Below are 21,270 nucleotides of genomic sequence, written 5' to 3'. Positions count from 1 at the left end.
TAGCTACAAGTCTGGAGGGAGAGAACTTGTAACTGGAATTGTAATTTTTCACCTACTTTATGTATTTTAATTTCATTCCGTATGATTTTCTTTTCTCTCTAATTATATGTATATAGGATAGAGACCTAGGAGATGAGTATGGATGGAAGCAGGTGCATGGAGATGTATTTAGACCATCAAGTCACCCACTGATATTTTCTTCTCTCATTGGTTCTGGATGTCAGATATTTGCTGTGTCTCTTATAGTTATTATTGTGGCAATGATAGAAGATTTATATACAGAGTAAGTACATGTATTTAACTTTGTTTTTACTTGTTCTTAAACATTTTAAGTCAGTCATAATTCAATTTGCTTATTTCACTTGCCTTAGAATTTAAATAACATAAATGTTATTATTGCAGGTAAATTAAATAATGGACAGTAATCCTTAGCTAGAAGTATATTTTTCTGTTCCATGCTAAAACTTACTAGCCTTACTGAACATTTTGGTTGGCTACAAAGTTTATGTTCCGTTAGAGGTATGAGCAGAGTTACTTACTTACAAGTGCTGTTTGACAAAATGAATAGGCATTTTTTGAAAGCTGAAGATCCAGTTTCATCTTTATAATTTGCTCTGCTATGGAAATGAAAATAGAGATAATAAAAATACGTAGTGAGAAAATGAAAAACCCTGTACATGACATTAAGACCCGCTCCATAGTCGGAATGATTATAAAACATAAAAGGCAAGTAATGTAACACATGAACATTATTTTGTGTTGGTGATGACCATAGCATTCAGTAAAGAAAAAATATTTAGAGAATCAGTATCAGTGTGGATGCCTGTGAGTGAGATATTAACTCCTGAGAAGGCATAGTATGAGAGAAGCTGTAGGTAAGTCTGGAAAAATACTGCTGCTCTGTAACTTTGGGTGGACAGTGATGAGTTGATAAATATAAGCAACTCCTTAAATGTCTGTCACCTCAAGTTTCAGAGAGAGGAACCAGGAGGCCAGTTCCCTATGTCAGCAGATCTTTCAGTGTAGTTGAAGATGGTGTGTTTTGGGTGGGAAATGTCCATAGAATATTTATGAACAAACAGATGAAGGGTATATCTGATTTTTAAAACTGTGACTGATACTTCATTTAACGTAAAGCCTCTGAGAATTGCAAGCTTAAATCCCTGGTAGGCATTTTGGACTCTGTCATGTGAGCAATCCTTTTGAACCCTCTCTACTTAGAAGCTTCTGACTGGTAATAGACTGGTGTTAGACTAAAGCAGCCTTTCAGTTTTCAGCACGGGTAGGCATGTGTCAATCTTCACATAACCCAGTTATAGAGAATGATTAGATTTTTTAATGATAATCTTAAAGGGAGAAGTTAGTACTTGGAGTGTTTACTTGAGTTGTTGAAAAAACAAATTTTGATTTAAAAAACTTTGAGACCCACAATCCTTTAATTTTTTTTTTTTAAAGTAAGCTCTAACCAGTGTGGGGCTCAAACTCATGACCCTCAGATCCAGAGTCCCCTGTTCTAGTGACTGAGTCAGCTAATTGCCCTGAGACCCACTATCTTTGAAACTTGGGAATGACATGTTTATTACTACCACATTTATATTTACCTATGTATTGATGGAAATTGAATACTGTAATTTTTATTCATTTCATCTACTTTAAGAAGTTGAACATAGGTGCTTAGGCAGAGGAGTGCTACATATTTAAGACTATATGATATCTTTGATTCTACATATGTGTACAGTGAAATATAATAATTACCTGGAAGGCGGTTAATTTATGAAAATTGCATATCTCCCTAGTACACACATTAGTGTGATATTCTTTTTTTTTTTTTTTAATTTTTTTTTTAATTTATGATAGTCACACACAGATAGAGAGAGAGAGGCAGAGACACAGGCAGAGGGAGAAGCAGGCTCCATGCACCAGGAGCCCAACGTGGGATTCGATCCCGGGTCTCCAGGATCGCGCCCTGGGCCAAAGGCAGGCGCCAAACCGCTGCGCCACCCAGGGATCCCTAGTGTGATATTCTTATAAATTCTCTTGAAGTGAATATTCCTTAACTCAAACAGAGAAGGTTATGTGTTCTATACAGACTTTATTTTACCTTCCTAGTTATGGTAAATTTCAAAATAGTGTATATTGTTAGTGGTTTAAGTACATTTCTGTATTACGGCAAAAGATAGTATCTTTTATCATCTTAATATTTCTCTTTGCAGCTAGGCATTTAAAATATTTTGTTCAGCGACACCTGGGTGGCTCAGTGGTTGGGTGTCTGCCTTTGGTTCAGGGCGTGATCCTGGAGCTCGGGATCGAGTCCCACATCGGGCTCCCTGCATGGAGCCTGCTTCTCCCTCTGCCTATGTCTCTGCCTCTCTCTCTGTGTGTCTCTCATGAATAAATAAATAAAATCTTAAAAAAAAATATTTTGTTCAGCTTTATTCAACAGGAGAGCTGGTCTGAATTCTCTAGATATTATTAGTGGAAGAAGAGATTAGAAATTGTTGATCTGTTGGGTGCCTGTGTGGCTCAGTTGGTTACACGTCTACCTTTGATTTCAGCTCAGGTCATGATCTCAGGGTCATGAGATGGAGCCCCACATCCAGCTTTGTCCTGGGTATGGAGCCTGCTTATAATTTTCTCTCTCCCTCTGCCTCTGCCCCTCCCCTCCCTTCTCTCTTCCTCTCTTAAAAATAAAAAAAAGAAAAATTGTTAATTCAGGTTAATGTTGATTTGTGGACAAATCAACAAAACTCAAACCCACATAACTCATTACAAAAATTATACTTTATGGATTTTTAAAAAATAATTTTTGTAATAGTATAAGGAAAACGAAATAGGAAAGGTTTCAGTATTATACCATTTAAAGTAATAGCTCTAATATAGATTATATTACTTCCATTTTATTTTTTATTTCTATCAGTGGCCAAGAACTTAAGCAATTAAATTATAAAGAGGAATATTCTAATTATTTTTCTTAACACATGAATATCCTTATCCATATGATGTGATCGGTTACAGGGTTGCAAAACAATTTGAGTGCCAGCTTCTAATATTTTTGCCAAAGAAATGTGAAATATTTATTTAGAATATATTATGAAATTTAACTGCAGATTAAAAAAATTAGTATCAGCCTATACAGTTTTAACTAGAAATTTATTCACCAGGTAGTCTCTTGAGAGCCTTTATAGTCCAGGATGATATTTTTTGTGTTCTTGTTAAATTTATCTTTGAAATTCAACTAATGTTAATGTGATAGACTCTATGATATTTTCTTTAAATTGTTGGCTTTAACTTATCACATATGTTTCGCCTTTTTAGGAGGGGATCAATGCTCAGTACAGCCATATTTGTCTATGCTGCTACATCTCCAGTGAATGGTTATTTTGGAGGAAGTCTGTATGCCAGACAAGGAGGTAACTTAATAAGTTATGACTTCATATTTTTAATTATAGATTCTAATATTTTACTATGAGGTATTTGGAGTTTAAAATGGACAGTACAGCCATTGTAAAATACTTGGTTATTCTATTTCACATAATCTCCACCAGACCTGTATGTGGTCTATCTTGCTTTTATGTAATCCTTGCATTTTATTTCTGAAAATTATGAATAATTTTTTTTTTTTAATTTTTTTTTTTTTAATTTTTTTTTTTTTTATTTATTTATGATGTCACACAGAGAGAGAGAGAGAGAGAGAGGCAGAGACATAGGCAGAGGGAGAAGCAGGCTCCATGCACCGGGAGCCCGATGTGGGATTCGATCCCGGGTCTCCAGGATCGCGCCCTGGGCCAAAGGCAGGCGCCAAACCGCTGCGCCACCCAGGGATCCCTGAAAATTATGAATAATTAATGGATTATCTCCATTGTCCATTGTAAAGTTTGTCCTGAGGAACATACAGGAAAGTATATTTAAGTTATTAATATTACTTTGCTTTGAGGTACCTTACTCCTTAGATGTGCTCCACGGGAGGCCTCCACACACAGGCATTATAGCTGAATAAAAAGGCATGTTTTATGGCTTATGGATAAAGTGTCTGGACTGGAAAGAGAATAGGAAGGAGAGCTATTTATTTCTATTGATTCTTCAATATTTGTCAAAGTACCTTGCTCAGAGGTTCTCTTACTCTGTGTCACAATCTTTTGCTAAGAGCACTTCATCTTAAATACCCCCTTGCTTCTTTACTATTGTGATCTGAAATGATGGGGGATACATAGATGATACCAAGGTACTGCTCCTTGGTGTTTTTTTATGGCATTGGAGGGTCTTTAAGTTTTTTTGTTTTCCCTGTAATGGGGTAGAAAAGTACTAAATATTTCAATTAATGAATATGAATATTTCATATTTCAGTTTATGAATCAAGGGTTGTTGAAAGACCCTAAAATTATATTCTGAAAATACAGACTTTCTCATGTGATTTTTCCCAACTCATCCTAAGCAATGTCAGTGTTAAGGAATCCTGTCTTTTAGTCAACTAGACTTACAGATTATTGCACTCAGAGCATACATAGGATCATTAGGATTCCTCCAGGACATCCTGGTTTACTATTGCTTTTTTTATTGGTCCTACTAGACTGAAGGTCTTCTGTACCTTCAGTATAAACAATTCTTTGGATTGCCTGAAGGAATATTATTGTGGATTCCTAATTATTTTAGTTATTTGTTCAGTGTCTATATTTTACCTTCAGTATTATGGGAAACAAGTCTTCTACAGGGCCACCATCCTTAGGAAATTAGAATGCCTAAGTTAACTTCTGCTTTGAATTTAACTTGGAAACTAGTTAGGCTATGACCTCTAGAAAAGTCTCCACCGCAGAAACTATTTTTTTATTTATTTTTAAAGATTTTATTTATTTATTCATGAGAGACACAGAAAGAGAGAGAGGCAGAGAGACATAGGCAGAGGGAAAAGCAGGCTCCATGCAGGGAGCCCAATGCAGGATTCAATCCTGGGATGCCAGAACCACGGCCCAGGCTGAAGGCAGGCGCTAAACTGCTGAGCCACCCAGGGATCCCAGAAACAAATTATTTAAAACAGGAAATTTATTTATACTTGGACATAAATTTGCTTTTAGTTTGATTGCAAGTTAAGAATACCCAGCCAAACTTTACTAAACTCTTTTTTTTTTTTGAGAGAAAGAACTCACAGGTGGGGGGAGATGTTGGGAGGAGGGGCAGGGGGAGGAGAGAGAGAGAATCTTATGCAGGCTTCAGGCCCATTGCAAAGTGGGGCTCTGAGATCATGACCTAAGCTGAAATTAAGAGTTAGACACTTAACTGACTGAGCCACCCACGTGCCCTTAAAGATTATTTTCTGATTGACAGTGCCTTGGGAAAGTCTGCTCATGTCCTCATATTTTGTCTGAGCAATCCCTAAAAGCCAGGGTAATGTAAGAGGTCAACCAGAAAATCAAGAATTTTTCAGAGTTACCTCAGGATTTGAACTACAATGAAGCTCAAGGCCTGCACATTGTCTTCAGGTTATGGGTAATCCTCCAGATCTAATTTGAAGTTAGGGGTAGCCTGGAACTTGACCAAAATCTCCAAGGGTATGGTGAGCAGCAGGAGGCACAATGCAGAGCTTGCACTACTAATTGTATCCAGTGGAATGTGTGATTCTTTTCGACTGTTGGAGGGAAAAGGAGTAAATAGAATTGAACATAGAATTTATGAATACATGTCTGAATCTGAGAAGATAATAAAAAGCATAGGAAAAGAGAGTGCTAGGAAATAGAATTAAATAGGAAAAATAATATTACAGTTGCCACCTTTTTTTGTGGCAAAAAAAACTTTGAACTGAGAAAGAAATAAAATAGAGGTGAAAGTTGCAAATCAAGGAGTCTTTCTGTAGAAATGTCAAGATTTCGGATAGTAATTTTATGAGATCCATGTTTAAAAAGCACCTTACATAGAACAAAACAGAAGTTAGGGTATTGCTCCTTTTGCCTATTGCACTTCCTGTTTAGGTCTCTCTTCTGGTTGTGGGGTTGAATTTTAATAGTTATGCAGTTTGAAATCTGTATATTTTGTGTCTGAGCAATATGTAGATGTTTCCTTGGTACTGCTCTTGCTCATATACTCTGCTGTATTAGAAAATAGCTCTTTGTTGCTCTCCTGATCAGTATGAACATGATTTAGAATTTTTGGTTACATAGTTTAAAATTTACAGTTTCCTTTGATTATTTAAATAACAGATGATCACTGTACAGAATTTTGGCAATACAGAGAGATACAAAGATAGTGAAACTGGGGTGCCTGAGTGATTCTATCAGTTGACACTTGGTCTCAGCTCAAGTCTTGATCTCAGGGTTGTGAATTCAAGACCCAGATTTTTAAAAAGAAAGAAAGAAAAAAAAAAGGAAAGGAAGAAAATGAAATAGTGAAACTTTTAAGTCTGTAGTTCTAATTGATGAGAGAGAGCTCATGAGGTACACTCTGTTATTTTCTCTTTTGAAACAAATAGATTTAAATATATGTTTATAATCATAATTACAGCTAAAAGTAAATTTAGGGACAACTTACACCAGGGGGGTTTTATACTTTTTTTTTTTTTTTTAAAAAAAGCTTTCATGAAACTCCAGTGTGTAAAACTGTTGAAAATGGAGTTGTTCTGGTTGAAGCAGGGCTTGGGGCTCTTCCTTCACAATTGACTTCATGGGCACTTCTAGGAATGTCCCAAACTCCAAGTAATAGCTTGAAAACACCTATCTAGGCCAACTTGCAGCCTGGAAAGGTGAGTGACTTACCAAAGTTCACGGAGGCAGAACCAAAGTTCAAAGTGGCAGAATCGGGATAGAACATTGGACTATTTTACTATAGTCCATTGCTCCAGTATACCCACTTCAAAAGCTATGTTTTCACTAGACATACTGGACGGTCTTTATCAGGTATTGTCCTGAAACAATTATTACAATGTCACATTTTGAGATCTTTACATTAGAATTTTAAATAAATAATTTGGTACTAAATAAATAACAGTTTGGTACCTTACGAACATTAATATATATGCCCCACCCTGCTCTGATTTTCATTGGTTTCCTTTTTCTTTCAGGAAGGAGATGGATAAAGCAGATGTTTATTGGGGCATTTCTTATCCCAGCTATGGTGTGTGGCACTGCCTTCTTCATCAATTTTATAGCCATTTATTACCATGCTTCAAGAGCCATTCCTTTTGGGACAATGGTAAGTTGATTGAATCTTACTTTGAAACTGGAAAAATAATAAGCTTTCTAAGCTGAGGCCTGCTGTCTCTCTGAAGTACCTCTTTCTTAGTAAGAGGTTTGGTATTTGCAGTCAGTCCCTGTCCAGTCCTAGATAGTTAAGTGAAAAAAATTTTGTCTTGGTTCGCTGAGCCAGTGAAGTGAAAGTCAGACTTACAAGAATGACAAAAGAATACTTTACTTTTTTTTTTTTATCAGAGATAGAAGAATCTGGTGACTATATTGTAGAAGAAAAATAAAGAAATGAGGGTGTTTAAAAAAAGAAAAAAAAAGAAATGAGGGTGTTTTAATTTGATAGGTGGGTGCATTGGTTGTGGTAGGTAGTAAAGCTTCTCCAGAACACATTTTCTTTTTTCAGTGGCAGTGTACTTATTTTTAGAATCTCATTAAACATATATATTGATAATATGTTACTAAAGACATTAAAATCATATCATATCTTACCTGCTATGATCACAGACATTGAAGTATTTTGGATTTTTTTAACTACATTAAAACTAAACGTAGCTATATACCAGTGCTTTACAGAGGTAACCCACAGTTTCCAAATTTTTCCTATTTTACCTTTTTATCAGAAATAGAATTTTAGGCCTGGAGTAGACTTTAGTCTTAATGTATACTTGTGCAAACGTGCACACACGTATACACGTATATATAAGGTGCAGGATGGTTGCTGCTTTTCACAGAGGCTGTGTAACTTGGTCATGGTCATACAGATTGTGACAGAACTATAAATGGACCCAGATCTCTTTCTGAATTTTAATCTTCTTTTGGTGATACTTTTTAGTTAGGAATATTTTTAAAAATTGCTTCAAAATTGAAGGTTTTTTTTGTTTTGTTTTGTTTTTGTTTTATAGGCCAAAGCAAGTGATAATAGGAAAAGGTAAAGTAATTAATTATATTTAGAACTGGAAAAGAATTTGCTTTCTGGTAGTTCCAGGCCATCAGGAAGTATCCATAGGGAGCATAGGGAGTCAAGGACTTCTTTTTTTTTTTTTTTTTTGAGTCAAGGACTTCTTAAAGATGATCTCCTGAATTAATTATTTTCATTGTGCTTTAAAATTGAAAATTCAGATTCACTATAGTTTTCCTCAAAAAGTTTTGAATTGATGTGAAAATTATATTTTAAAGTTAATTTGTTTCACTAAAATCATAAATTTTACCACTTGTAAATGGGGTTTTAGTTGTTAATATTCAGGGTAATTTGCCTTTAGATAATTTAATAATTAATAACTACTATATTACAATTTCAGACTGAATACTGAGCCAGAGCAGGTCTATAAAATTGATTTTTGGTGTGTAAAAGACTGGCTGTTGGTACACAGCAGGCACCTGTCATGTTCTTAATTTGCATTCTAATTTGGAATGAAGGAATGCTGAATGAAAGACATTTTGTTGCCCTCAAGTTTTTTTTGTTTTGTTTTTTTAAAGATTTTATTTATGTATTCATGAGAGACAGAGAGAGAGGCAGAGACACAGGCAGAGGGAGAAGCAGGTTCCGTGCAAGGAGCACAGTGCGGGACTTGATCCCAGATCCCGGGATCACGCCCTGAGCCCGAAGGCAGATGCTCAACCACTGAGCCACCCAGGCATCCCTCGTTGCCCTTAAGTTTTAATCAGATGTGTGGTCTAACATTTTTTTTTCTTTTAAAGGTCTCAAAATTTGTTTAGAACCTGAAATTTAAGAACTTGAGTGAATGTTTGACCTGCTGTTCATTAAATATTTTAACTACTGATATTTGTATTTTTTAGTTATTTGGCTTGATGTTATGAGAAAATAGTCTCATAAACTCCATGGTTCTCAACCCTGAGTACATATTAGAATCCTTGGGAATTTGAATAACCTCAGCGTTCATGGCTTCATCCTAAGCCAATTGATCTATTTTGCTTTAAATCCAATCACTGGTGTTTACCTGATTCTAGTTCCCAGCATCTGGAGATGGATCTGTCAGCTGAAAGGCTCCCAGAGTATATGTTTCTTAGAAGTTGGATGCCACTACTTAACTGAACACCCTCATTTGAAAATCAGAGTCTTCAGATACTCCTATTTGCTCTTCTGTAGGTCTTAGCTGTTTCTGTCTCCCATTCCTTTGATCTCTTGGACATTGAGCCCTTCCTCTGGGTGATCTTGTTTTTAGTACTCTCTTTTCTCAGATATTTCACAATTGAGTGTTTAAAGCCAACTTTGGTAAAAGTGACTTCAGGCTTCTGTCTTGCCCTATCAACGCACCTGAGTAATAGGAATTTTGCCCACTGAGGTTCTGGAATTTTGTCAGAATACTGCTGTTGGCACCAGTACTAGCCCAAGATAAGGTTGAAAGGTTTGTCTTTGGACTCCAGCTTTTCTGCTCAAATGTACCTAATTACACGTAAAAACCATTAAATCCATGTCAGATTAAGCTTGTTGAACAATTACCAATCTTCTTAGCTTAATGAAGATAAACATAAGTAGAGGGTAGTAGTAAAAATCTGAGCTGATATCTTGTGTCCTAGGTTTAAGGGATGGTGCCTAAAGTCAAGAGTTACAAGAAGAGTAAAGAGAGCATTTAAATAAAATTGGGGTCATGGACTATCCAGAGATGAACATACCTGATCCTGAAGTTGGAGTGTTCTGGCCAGAGATCTGTTCTGGCTACAGGGAAAGAAAGAGAGTACACTTGAAATCAGATTGTTTCTGGGAAGATAAACCTTTTTCTTTTGGGAATTTGTTCAAGAGTGACTTAGAGTGTTGTACCTAGAGTGTTTGGTCCTGTGAGAGTTTCTTGGGAATGAGAAGGGTTTCTCAGGATGTTTTGAAAATAAGTTTTAGGCATGAAGTCTTCTGTGGGCTGTAAATCTCAGATCCTAGACTTGATGTTATTTATTGTAGGCTTTCAAGGGAGAAAGAACCAGTTGCAGGGTTTTAAAGCTCAAAGTTCAAGGTAGCATAGGAACTAATAACCTCTCTAGTCTAATACTAAGCTCAGCATGCACTTGATAAATCCTTGACTTATTATACTTTATTGTTTTGTCTCTTAGTGGGTAGAATAGTTGGCAGAGAAGAAACGAGTTATGAGTGAGCTATATTGTATTTGTCATCTTCAAGTCTGTTTTAATTTGGAGGGACATCTTGAATATTATCAGAAATATGCCCGAGGTTTTGGGAAATCAAATCTTACAAATAGTTAGGGAAATGCTCTCTCATAATCCAAGTCTTGGACTGTAACTTGGAAAATGGCTTAACAATCGATGGCTCTCAAAAACGAAGTTCATGATATATGATCAGAAATTACCACAGTGAGGAAAAAATGGAGACCAAGATTAATGGGAGAGGTACCAGTTTATGATCTCTCAAAGGTTGTGAGAAGAATACAGTAAACCTAAGTGTAAAGGAATAATAAAGATCTATAGTGTTAGAAAAACTCCGTTAACTAACCTGAACTTTTGACAAATGCTAAGGCAAGTAAGAATTTGTAAAGATATTTTTGTAGCAAGACCACTGGCTCATTACATGGGATCAGTGACGTGACAGAATGAAAGAAGAATGATTATAACTCACTCTTCCTCTTTTTATTCATTAAATAAAATAACCTTTATACAAGAAGAAATAAGAGGAAAATAATCCCTAATAAGGGGGAAATGAAGCCCAAGATAGGTAAGGGGATTGGTGGTACAGGAGTACCCAACTACCTTGGTTGTAAGTTTGCTGCTTATGTAAGTGACCTTTTAGACATACTGAGAAATCATGCTGATAAGTAATGTTTGAATAACTGTGTAAGAGAACAGAAACTTTATAAAACTGGACATAAGCAGATTTACTTTTCCAGAAAGGAAAGGAAGAAAGTGGATTCTACCTTACAAATGTGAATTTGATAAAGCATAAGATTTTAGAATGTTATTAAAATTAATTTTTTAAATGACAGAAATAATAAACCTTAGGAGCTATTATGGATTTATTAAAACAAAGATACTAGAACAACTTCATTTCCCCTTTTTGGTAGGTTATAGTAGACAGAATAAAGGAGTGTAAAATATTGATCTTGTTAGACAAGATAGAGAAATATAGGTAGAATAGTACAGTCAGGTAGATGTGTAATTAAGTAATTATAGAATTGAAGAATTGGGATGATATTACTAATAATGTGTCACATACTGTCAGTAGACTCTTGACTTGGACCAATTCAAATAATTGTTAATGATTTGTATAAAGGCATAGTGATTTGATGATTAAATTGAAAAAGGATGTGAAATCAAGGAGGAAACTAGTAATATTAAATGATGAAGACAGAATCTAAAATAATCTCACCTGACTGAAATGAGGTGCCAAATTTGACAAAATGAATAAGGACAGATACATTTGTGTAGCATTTTCAGTTTACAAAGCTTTTTCATACCCCTTATCTTACCTGGTCAGAAGAACCCAAAGAGATAGGCAGAGCTAGTGATAATGCATTATTCCTGTTTTACAGAGCAGAAACTCCACCCTCGTGCAGGTGCAGTGTAATTGACTCAAATCACATTTTGTTTGGTATGGTGCTGCTGGCCGCAGTGATGATTTTTGTTTATTTCCTTTCCTCCTCTTCTGCCAAGAGGAATTCTAGATTTATTCTGAGAGTGATGAATATAGAATGTTTATGCCTTTCTTGGGTCTATTTTTACAACCCTAATGAGATATAATTAATATGTATTTAAAGAGTACAATTTGATAAGTTTTGATATATGTACATTTTTGGGAAACCATCACCACAATCAAAAAAAGAAGGTATTTGTAAAGTCCAGAAGTTTTGATGTGTACCTTTGTAATTCACCCCTTTTATCCTCCTTTTTCCGTCCCTCCCTCCTTCTCCGGTAACCACCAGTCCACTCTTTGTCATCATAGATTAGTTTGTGTTACCTACAGTTTCATCTAAATAGAATCATATAAATATGTTCTTTTTTGTCCTTTTCTATTCAGAAAATTATTTTAAGATTTATTGATGTTGTATGTATTAATAGCTTGTTTCTTTGTATTGCTCAATTGTATTCCATATATTCCATGGATATACCACAGTTGTTTATCCATTTATCGAATAACGCACATTTGGGTTATTTCCAGTTTTTCGCTTACAAATAAGCTGTTATGAGTATTCATATACAACTCTTTGTGTTGGATATATTTTCAGTGGTCTTGGATAAATAACTACAGTGGAATGACTGAGTCATATAATAATTAAATATTTCAAGAAACTGCTAAACTGTAACATCGTGTGTTGACTCTAGTAAAAAAAAAAAAGAAGAAGAAACCACTAAACTTTTCCATGGTAGTTTTGTAATTTTATATTCCCACTAGTATTATATAAGAGTTCTAGTTGCTCCACATCATCTCCAGCACTTGATGTGGTCAGTCTTTTTAATTTTATCCATTTTAGTGGATATATATTGGTGTCTTTTTTTTAAAATTATTTATTTATTTGTTCATGTGAGACAGCGGCAGAGACACAGGCAGAGGGAGAAGCAGGCTCCCCACAGGGAGCCTGATGCGGACCAGATCCTAGGGCTCCAGGATCACACCCTGAGCCAAAGGCAGACACTCAACCACTGAGCCACCCAGGTGTCCCCTGTTGTCTCATTTTAATTTGCATTTCCCTAATAACTAATCATGTTGATATTTTTGTGTGCTTATTTGCCACCCCTATATTTTTTTAATGACTGTTCTAATCTTTGGCCTGTTTTTCATAGATTGTTATCTTGTTGCGTGGAAGAGTTCTTTGTGTATTATAGGTGCTAGTCCTTTGCCCTATACTTATTTTGGAAGTATAGTCTCCCATTTTGTGGCTTATCTTTTCATTCACTTAGGAGTATCTTTGGAAGAGCAAAAGTAAGTCTAATTTATTGATTTTTTTTTCTTTATAGTTTGTGCTTTTCTGTCCTTTTGCCAAAGCAAAGATCAGTAAGCTTTTCTTCTGTGTTTTCTGCTAGAAATTTTTAATTTTGGCTCTTAAATATCCAGTTAAGGTCAGTGATTCATTTTTGCTTAATTTTGTATATCGTATGAGCCAAGGGTCAGGGGTTTTGTTTTGTTTTGCTTATGGCTATTTAGTAGTTTTAACACCATTTGTTGAAAAAGTTATGCTTTCTCTACTGAATTGCCATAGTATTTTTGTTGGTCATCAACTGGCTATATAAATGTGGATCTATTTTTGGACTTTTTGTTCTCTTTCATTGATTAATTTGTCATGTTTTTATGCTAGTGTCACACTGTTTTGATTACCATAGCTTTACAATAAGTTTTGAAATCAGTTCTTTTTCAACATTGTCTTGGTACTTTTAGGTTCTTTGCATTTCTATATAAAATTTAGAGTGACCTTGTCAGTTTCTACAAAAATCCCACTGAGATTTTGATTGAGATTGTGTTGAATTTATAGATCAATTTGGGAAGAAATGACATCTTAACAATGTGGAGTCTTTTAATTATAGAACACAGTATAGCTCTTGACATACTTAAATATCTTTAATTTTTCTCTGCAGTGTTTTGTAGTTTTAGTGTTTAAATTTTGTACACCTTTTATTGAACTTAACCCTAAGTATGTTCTGTTTTTCATGCTATTTGTAAGTGGTATATTTTAAAATTTCAAATTTGGATGGTTTGTTGAGAGTATATTATAAAACAGTTAATTGATTTTTGTATATTGGCTTTGCATCCTGCAACTTTATTCTATTTTCTTTTTTTTTTTTTTTTGTACAGTCTTACAGGGTTTTTTTTACATAGATTATCATGTTATGTATGAGTAAAGACACTTGCATTTCTACCTTTCTAATCTGTATACCTTTTATTTTTTTATTTTTTCTTGCCACATTGCACTGGCTAGAACCTCCAGTGCAGTTTTGAACAGAAGCAGTGGGAGCAGACTTTCTTGCCTTGTTCCCCTTCTTAGAGGAAAATAATCCAGTCGTGTGCCATCAAGTAAAGTGTTACCTGCATTTTTTTTGTAGATGCCCTCCATCAAGTTGGTGAAGCCCTTCTGCTCCTAGTTTGCTGACAGTTTTTTGTTCTGTTTTTTGAATGGACATTGGATTTTGCAGTGGCCTTTTCTGTCTCTCTTGAGATATTCCATGATTTTCATCTTTTAGTCTGGTCAATTGTATTGATTGATTTTTGAATCTTAAACCAATTTTTCATTTCTTTGATAAATCTCAATTTGTTATGATGTATTTATTTTATATGTCTGGATTCCATTTGCTAAGATTTGTTAGCTTTTGCGTCTGTATTATGAAAGATACTGGTCTGTAATTTTATTTTTTTCTGGTTTTGATATCAAGATGATGCTAGATTCATCAGATATGTTTTTAACTTCACATTCAGTGTTTCTGTTGGGGTAATGAAGTCCAAAAAGCAGAATGGGAAGTTACTTATTAGCATATTGAGAATAATCTCATAAAATAGATAGATATCCTATAGGCATTTGTTTGAGTTGGCAATGCCCTGATTACTAGGTCCTATTGTCAAAATGCTTAAACTGAAGCTCAATAATTTTTATGTAGACCTAAAGGCATAAAATGTATGAGGTAGAAAAGGAGTGATAAAAATGGTCTAGTCTGAGCAGGTGTTGAAGAAATGCATAAACATAATGACTTGATAAGACAGTATATTTCCTGAGAATCACCTTACCTAAAAGCGATTACTGTCTGTCACCATAAGTAAAATTTATATTCCTTAGCATTTCAAAAGAGCCCGTCTTGGGATGCACTTTCCCTTTCTATTCCATTCACATCATGGATTTCATAGAAGACCAGTCTGGAAGCAGAGCTAGAATAAGTATTTGCCAAGTTCTTGGTTTGTGACTGAGACTGAGAAGAGTTTAGCATTTGGTATTTTGGGGTATTAAGTGCTGAGAGGCAGTCCTTGTTTCTGACTTGCTTTTATTGTAGATAGAGGAGGCCTCAACCCGGAGTAAGTCTGTCCTCCCCCCTACTGCCCCTGTTTGCTGTTAGTCTGTGAACAGTGTCTCAGAGGCTGGGGAGGGCCCTATATTGGTTTGAGTTCCAGAGTTTTCACAGTGTAATAGACTTAGGTGGTGGTGGTTGTTGTTGTTTTGAACTCTCAGTGGCTAGATTTCTTTCTTTCTTTCTTTCTTTCTTTCTTTCTTTCTTTCTTTCTTTCTTTCTTTCTTTCTTTTTCTTTCTTTTCTTTCTTTTCTTTCTTTCTTATTTCATTTTAAAATGAACTTGTGGAAGTCCAATGTGGAAAATGGATAGAAGCATGAATCTTTTAGTATAAATAAATTTTGCAAATTCAGTAATTTAACATTCTCAATTTAATGTGAAGCAATGTAGTTGTGATGAATACAGATCTAATATACAGGGGTATGAATAAGAGCTCAGTCATATCTTCTTCAGTAACCAATTTATTTGGTCAAATATCGGTATTGAGAAAAATCCCAACATCACGGATGATTTTTAGTTCATGTGACTTGTTTTTTAACAGCTTGCCTTAAAATCTCAGAGTAATTCTTCAAGTAAACTCATCCAGAACTTGAACATAAAGGTATAGAAAATTGGTTTCACAGTTCAGTCACTAACAGTTTCTAACAAACTGCTCACATTCTTTATCATGTATAAAAAAAACAGACAGGAAAAGGGGAAAAATTAGACAAGTACCGAACAGTTGATAATGTCTTGATGAGACTGTTATACTTTTCTTTATCAATTATTGTTAGCCTTTGAATGAGCACACCAGCAATATATGCCTTCATATCACTTCCCTGTCACACACATGTGCTAGAGTGCATTTGCTTGTACAACTTTTGGTGAACAAATGTGTGCAGGCTGAATTGGATTGGTGGGAGAGGAGAGAGAACAAAAGACAACGGGTAGCATTACAGACCTTCCTAATCAATGATACATTTATGAGGAGTCCAAATAGATACACAGAGTTAACAGGAGAAACTCTTCTCAGATCTGTATGAAAATGAGTTAACCTCGTTATGGTAGCTTCAGTGTATTATTATTCAATACAGAACTCCTTTGAATCTATATTTTTTTAAATCACACTTCAAAATATTTTTTAAAAACACTTTTCCAAAGGATATTAAAATTAAATGCTTGTGGAATTCCGGAAGCATTTCAGCAGGACCTGAGGCTTCTGGAAGCTTTTCAGCAGGACCTTTTGGAAACCACTCTCCCGTACCATGTCATTCTTCATAGGAATTTTCTTTTCAGCTTCTCTTCATTTCTTATTTGAAATTAAAGTTCTGGTAAATTAAGAGGGAAATACATAGGCCTTATTACAATGTGTTAACATTTATGGGTCTTGTATACTTAATGAAAGCACATCTCAGTAATTAAGAAAGCAGTCAACAGCAAAAATCAAGACAGAATTCATCCCCTGGTTGTGTATGAGACAATGTATAATTTGCAATATTTTCTGTTGATTAATATATCTTAACAGCTTATTTTTCATATTTCACTTATTTTATGGCATAAATACTTAGTAGGTCTAAACTGAGATACCAATAATTTGAGTTCCTAAGCCTGATCTTTAAAATGGAATTCCAGGACTCTCTTAACTCTCATATATTTATACAAGTTTTATCTAAAAGAATGATGATACCCTCTGGCTTATTTAAAACACACACAAAAGGATATAATGAAGATGTGACTTCCACTAATGTTGCTTCAAAGTAGATTCTCTTCATGTAATAACTGTGGATTTTCTACTCCACAACTCTTCATTTCTCTCAGTTTCTTCACAATTTTCTTTCAACTTTGTCTCACTTTTGCTTTTTATTAGAGCCCTAAAATGTAGAACTGAAAGTGATCATAGGAGCAATTCAGTCTGCCCATTTTATAGGAGTTGAAAGTGAAGTGGTCTTAACCAGACGCCAGTTGGAAAAGAGCTTGTGTATCCTTGAGTACCCAGATTTATATGAAGACAAAAATCACAGAAATAATTATTTTCCTAACTGACTGCTTTGGTTCTAGACTGTATATGGTCTTCCCTGTAATGTTAGACTTTGAACTGATGATGGGCAGAAAAATACTCCTACCATTTTAGTATGGCCCATCTCTGAATAAATAGATATGCCTGTGATGTTAAGATACTAAGGCAGTGTGGAATAGAAACTAGCACAGTCCCTGAGATGGGAGAGGTCAGAACTGAGGTTTTTCATCTAGCCACTTCTTAGCTGTTGTGGGCATGAGAGGTTACTTTGCCTCTCCAAGTCTCATTTTCTTCCTCTATAAAATAGGGAAATAACATGCAAAGCTCCCTAAACTCAATAAAATGCAGCCAAGTAAGTAAGTTGTTTATAATGAGAAAAGATAAAGGATATGTTAGAAGCATGACAACTAAAAAGTGACATGAGGAGAGAAAATAGGACCACAGCAGAGAGCGTATAGGAGAACAGAGAATGGGAGCAACGGCAGTGGGTGGGGAGCAGTTCTATTTGTATTTAGTTCAATTCCAATATTTTAAGGCACATTGTTTACTTCTTTTCATTAGTGTATATCTTACACAATTTTAACCTGTATTGAACTTAAACATTTTATTTTGTGATCAAATTGTGTTTAAATTTCAAGTGTCCTCTTTATTTTTATTAATGTTATTCTGAGTAATCACAAACATCTTAATTTAATTTACAGGTGGCCGTTTGTTGCATCTGTTTTTTTGTTATTCTTCCTCTAAATCTTGTTGGTACAATACTTGGCCGAAATCTGTCAGGTCAGCCCAACTTTCCGTGTCGTGTCAATGCTGTGCCTCGTCCCATACCGGAGAAAAAATGGTAAAGAGAATGCTAAATTTTATGTCATTGTTCCTCACAATAGAAAAACTCTTAATGCTGATATATATATATATATATATATATATATATATATATATATATATATATCTTTCTTTCTTTTAGAATTGGCCTGTATTTATTAGAATGTCTTAAATTTGAACTTAAGAATTTATCTTTTTACTTTTTCCTTCAACCTATATTGTTAGTAGTAGTAATCAATTATATCCTTATTTCACTTTCTGAATATTGGTGCCATTTACAGATAAATTAAACACTTTGATAAGTACATTAGTGCATAGAGGTGAGTACGAACTAAAGCTGCAACAGTTGTATTTTATTACAGGACAAAATTGACCTGCTGCCTGTTTTTGAAGAAGTTCTCTTGGAACATATCTATGCCTTTTCATTCACATATTATCTGTGACTACTTTTACACTGTGGCATCAGAGACAGAGACCATATTGCCTTCAAAACCTAAAATATTTACTATATTTACTATCTAAACCTTACAGAAAAAGTTTGCCAACCCTTAGCTTATTAATTCCTTTCCAGATATTTTATTATTCTAATAATATTGACACATTTATAACCACATATGTTGTGCTGGTTGAGAGATGAATTAGGACTAAGATCATTTCCAATTTCCTGACCTAATGTCCTGTGTCTTTTGGGATAATCTAGAATCTCCCAAATACATTCTGTCACATTTTATCCAAATATGTGTTCTTGAGAACCTCCCGGAATTCAAGATGAATCCTGACAAAGGATGATGAGTATTTCTGTTAAATAGCTGAAGAGAGAGTCTTTAGTGGCACAAGTATACATATAGTTTACAGGATTTTTTTTAATCAATCCACTTTGAAAGTATTCTTGGTAGATTTTTAACTGGACAATTTATATTTTTTAAAATTCAGACATAAAATGGGACGTCATTAATATGTTATATTTCTAATCTTTGTAATTCAAATTCGAACAAACTAAACTCATAAATATATTGCCCTTTAAAATTAGTAAATTAAATATTTTGGTGCTGATTTATGCTATTCTGCATTCTTCATTTTCCTGATTCTTACTAGTGGACAAAAATAGAACAATCTACAATATATACATTTATTATATTCTCTATCCATAAGAATAACTGCACATTAGACTCTACATATTCATAATAAGGGATACACACACAAACACACACACAAACACACATAAAAGCCTCTGTTCCTAGATATTTTACCTTCTTTTTTAATTTTTTTTTTATTTATTCATGATAGAGAGAGAGAGGGAGGGAGGGAGGGAGGGAGGGAGGGAGGGAGGCAGGCAGAGACACAGGCAGAGGGAGAAGCAGGTTCCATACAGGGAGCCTGATGTGGGACTCTATCCGGGGTCTCCAGGATCACTCCCTGGGCTGAAGGCGGCGCTAAACTGCTGAGCCACCCGGGCTTCCCTATAATTTATATTTAGGCACTTACATATATAGTCTTTTGTAGACTCGGAGGTCAGTTATAGAAATGGAGGCTGAATAAAAACAGCACTTCTAGTTTAAAGGAAGGTGATCTGTTCTAGTTTTAGAATTGTCCATGTTCCTTTTAAAAGTACATTTTCTCTTTGAAATCAAGATTAGATTCTAGGTTACTAGGACTGGTAAAGGAGAAGAAGGAACAACATATGACCTTGCAAACCATGGGTCACAGTTAGTTGGAGGAAGGCTTATGTGTATATTTTCCATAATCATATAATTACATGGGATCTAAAATCTGAATACTAGATCTGGCTCTCATGGATTATGTTATCTTGGGAAGATCATTTTTAACCTCTGTGGGTCTTAGATTCCTATAAAAGAAGGAGATAAGACTACATTAAATGGCCTTTAAGGTTTTGTTTTGTTTTGTTTTGTTTTCCCAGCTTCCAAACTCTTTCATTTCTTCTCTCTCTCTCTCTTTATTTTTTTTTTGGAGAGTGTATGTATGCATGTCCACGTGTGGTGGGGGGATGGGCAGAAGGAGAGGGAGATAGAGAATCTTAAGTAGGCTCTCTGCCCAGTGTGGGGCCTGACTTGGGACTCAATCTCCCGACCCTGAATCATGATCTGAACTGAAACCAAGAGTCATGTCAGATGCTTAACTGGCTGAGCCACCCAAGTGTGCCCCTCCTCTTGGTTTTTTAATTTGTTTATCCCAGAGATAGTATGTTAGTATCTTTTATGTGCCATGGGGCACTGGGAATAACTGGGTGAGGAGCTTCAGCCTGCCAGAGTTTATAGTCTAGTGAGGTATGATATGTATGTAATTAGACAGCTCAGGATAGTGTAGTAAGTGCTGCCACAGAGTTATGTTCAAGAGGCAGTGCTAGCCTGGGGGAAGGGCCCACCTTTTTCTGGGAAACTTGGGAAGGACTTCATGGGGAGAACACTTGAGCCCATGCTTACAGGAGAAAAATGACAAGAAAAGGCATTCCTGGTGGAGAATTACCAATTGCATCAGTATATGTTTGTTGAGTGAGTGAAGTTTGAATTTTATTTTTTATTCACTCTGGTTCCATTGTAAGTCAGAACTCATAATACCTTAATTGTATAATTCATAGGAAAACAAATTTCTAAACCAAGGAAAGCGATGGCAAGGAAAAGATGATGGCAAGGCCACAATTAGGGCTCTCAAGACTTTTTTTTTCCTGTGGCTTTCTATAAATAAATGCCTGTAAAGTTTTTAGAAGTTACTGAGAGATGTAGAACAGAAGCAAATACTTAGATTTTTTCATGAGTTCTGTTGGTGGCAGGAATTTATATTCCCCAAATTCTTATCTCGGCCTTTTATGCCAGAATTTTTACTATAACCTATGGCTAATTTGAGGTCCTACCTCTATATTGTACCTCTTTGAATTTTTGTTTTTCTTTTTACTTGCTTGTTCCTGTGCCTTAGATTATTTTTTAAGTACCCAGCATCTGCTTCCTGTTATCTGGATTTATATATTGTAATGTGAAAATCATACTAGAAGTTTATTGCTGATTTTAATATTTTCCAGGTTCATGGAGCCTGCAGTTATTGTCTGCCTGGGAGGAATTTTACCTTTTGGCTCAATCTTTATTGAAATGTAAGTTGTGGCAATGCATTTATGTTTTGAGGGATGAAATTGTAATGAGAATTTAGGAGTTATGGTTAGGTTTTGAACCATCAGAGGGAAGGCATCTAGCAGAGTTAGTCTGTTATTTCATCACTCCCAGAAAGTGCTCTAACATAATCTACCTAAAAGCAGTTTTCTGCTGTGGTCTCAAATATTCAGGTGAAATTAGATGTTTTGTATTATGTTCTAGACTCTTCTCACCT

At 35.1% G+C, this 21,270-nt stretch overlaps 1 protein-coding gene across 1 annotated transcript in view; it reads left to right on the top strand.

Moving 5' to 3' along the window:
* TM9SF3 (transmembrane 9 superfamily member 3) overlaps positions 1-21,270 on the top strand; it is a 65,883-nt gene that overhangs the window by 33,940 nt on the left and 10,673 nt on the right. The window contains exons 7-11 of the mRNA XM_055346189.1: positions 117-283; positions 3,316-3,410; positions 7,046-7,176; positions 17,814-17,953; positions 20,969-21,037. Coding sequence (XP_055202164.1) covers positions 117-283; positions 3,316-3,410; positions 7,046-7,176; positions 17,814-17,953; positions 20,969-21,037 — 602 coding nt within the window. The remainder of the gene's footprint in view (positions 1-116; positions 284-3,315; positions 3,411-7,045; positions 7,177-17,813; positions 17,954-20,968; positions 21,038-21,270) is intronic.

The sequence above is a fragment of the Nyctereutes procyonoides genome, unplaced genomic scaffold (assembly GCF_905146905.1).
Source record: "Nyctereutes procyonoides isolate TBG_1078 unplaced genomic scaffold, NYPRO_anot_genome, whole genome shotgun sequence".
In the NCBI taxonomy this organism is placed as follows: domain Eukaryota; kingdom Metazoa; phylum Chordata; class Mammalia; order Carnivora; family Canidae; genus Nyctereutes; species Nyctereutes procyonoides.
This window is presented reverse-complemented; position numbering and strand designations above follow the sequence as displayed.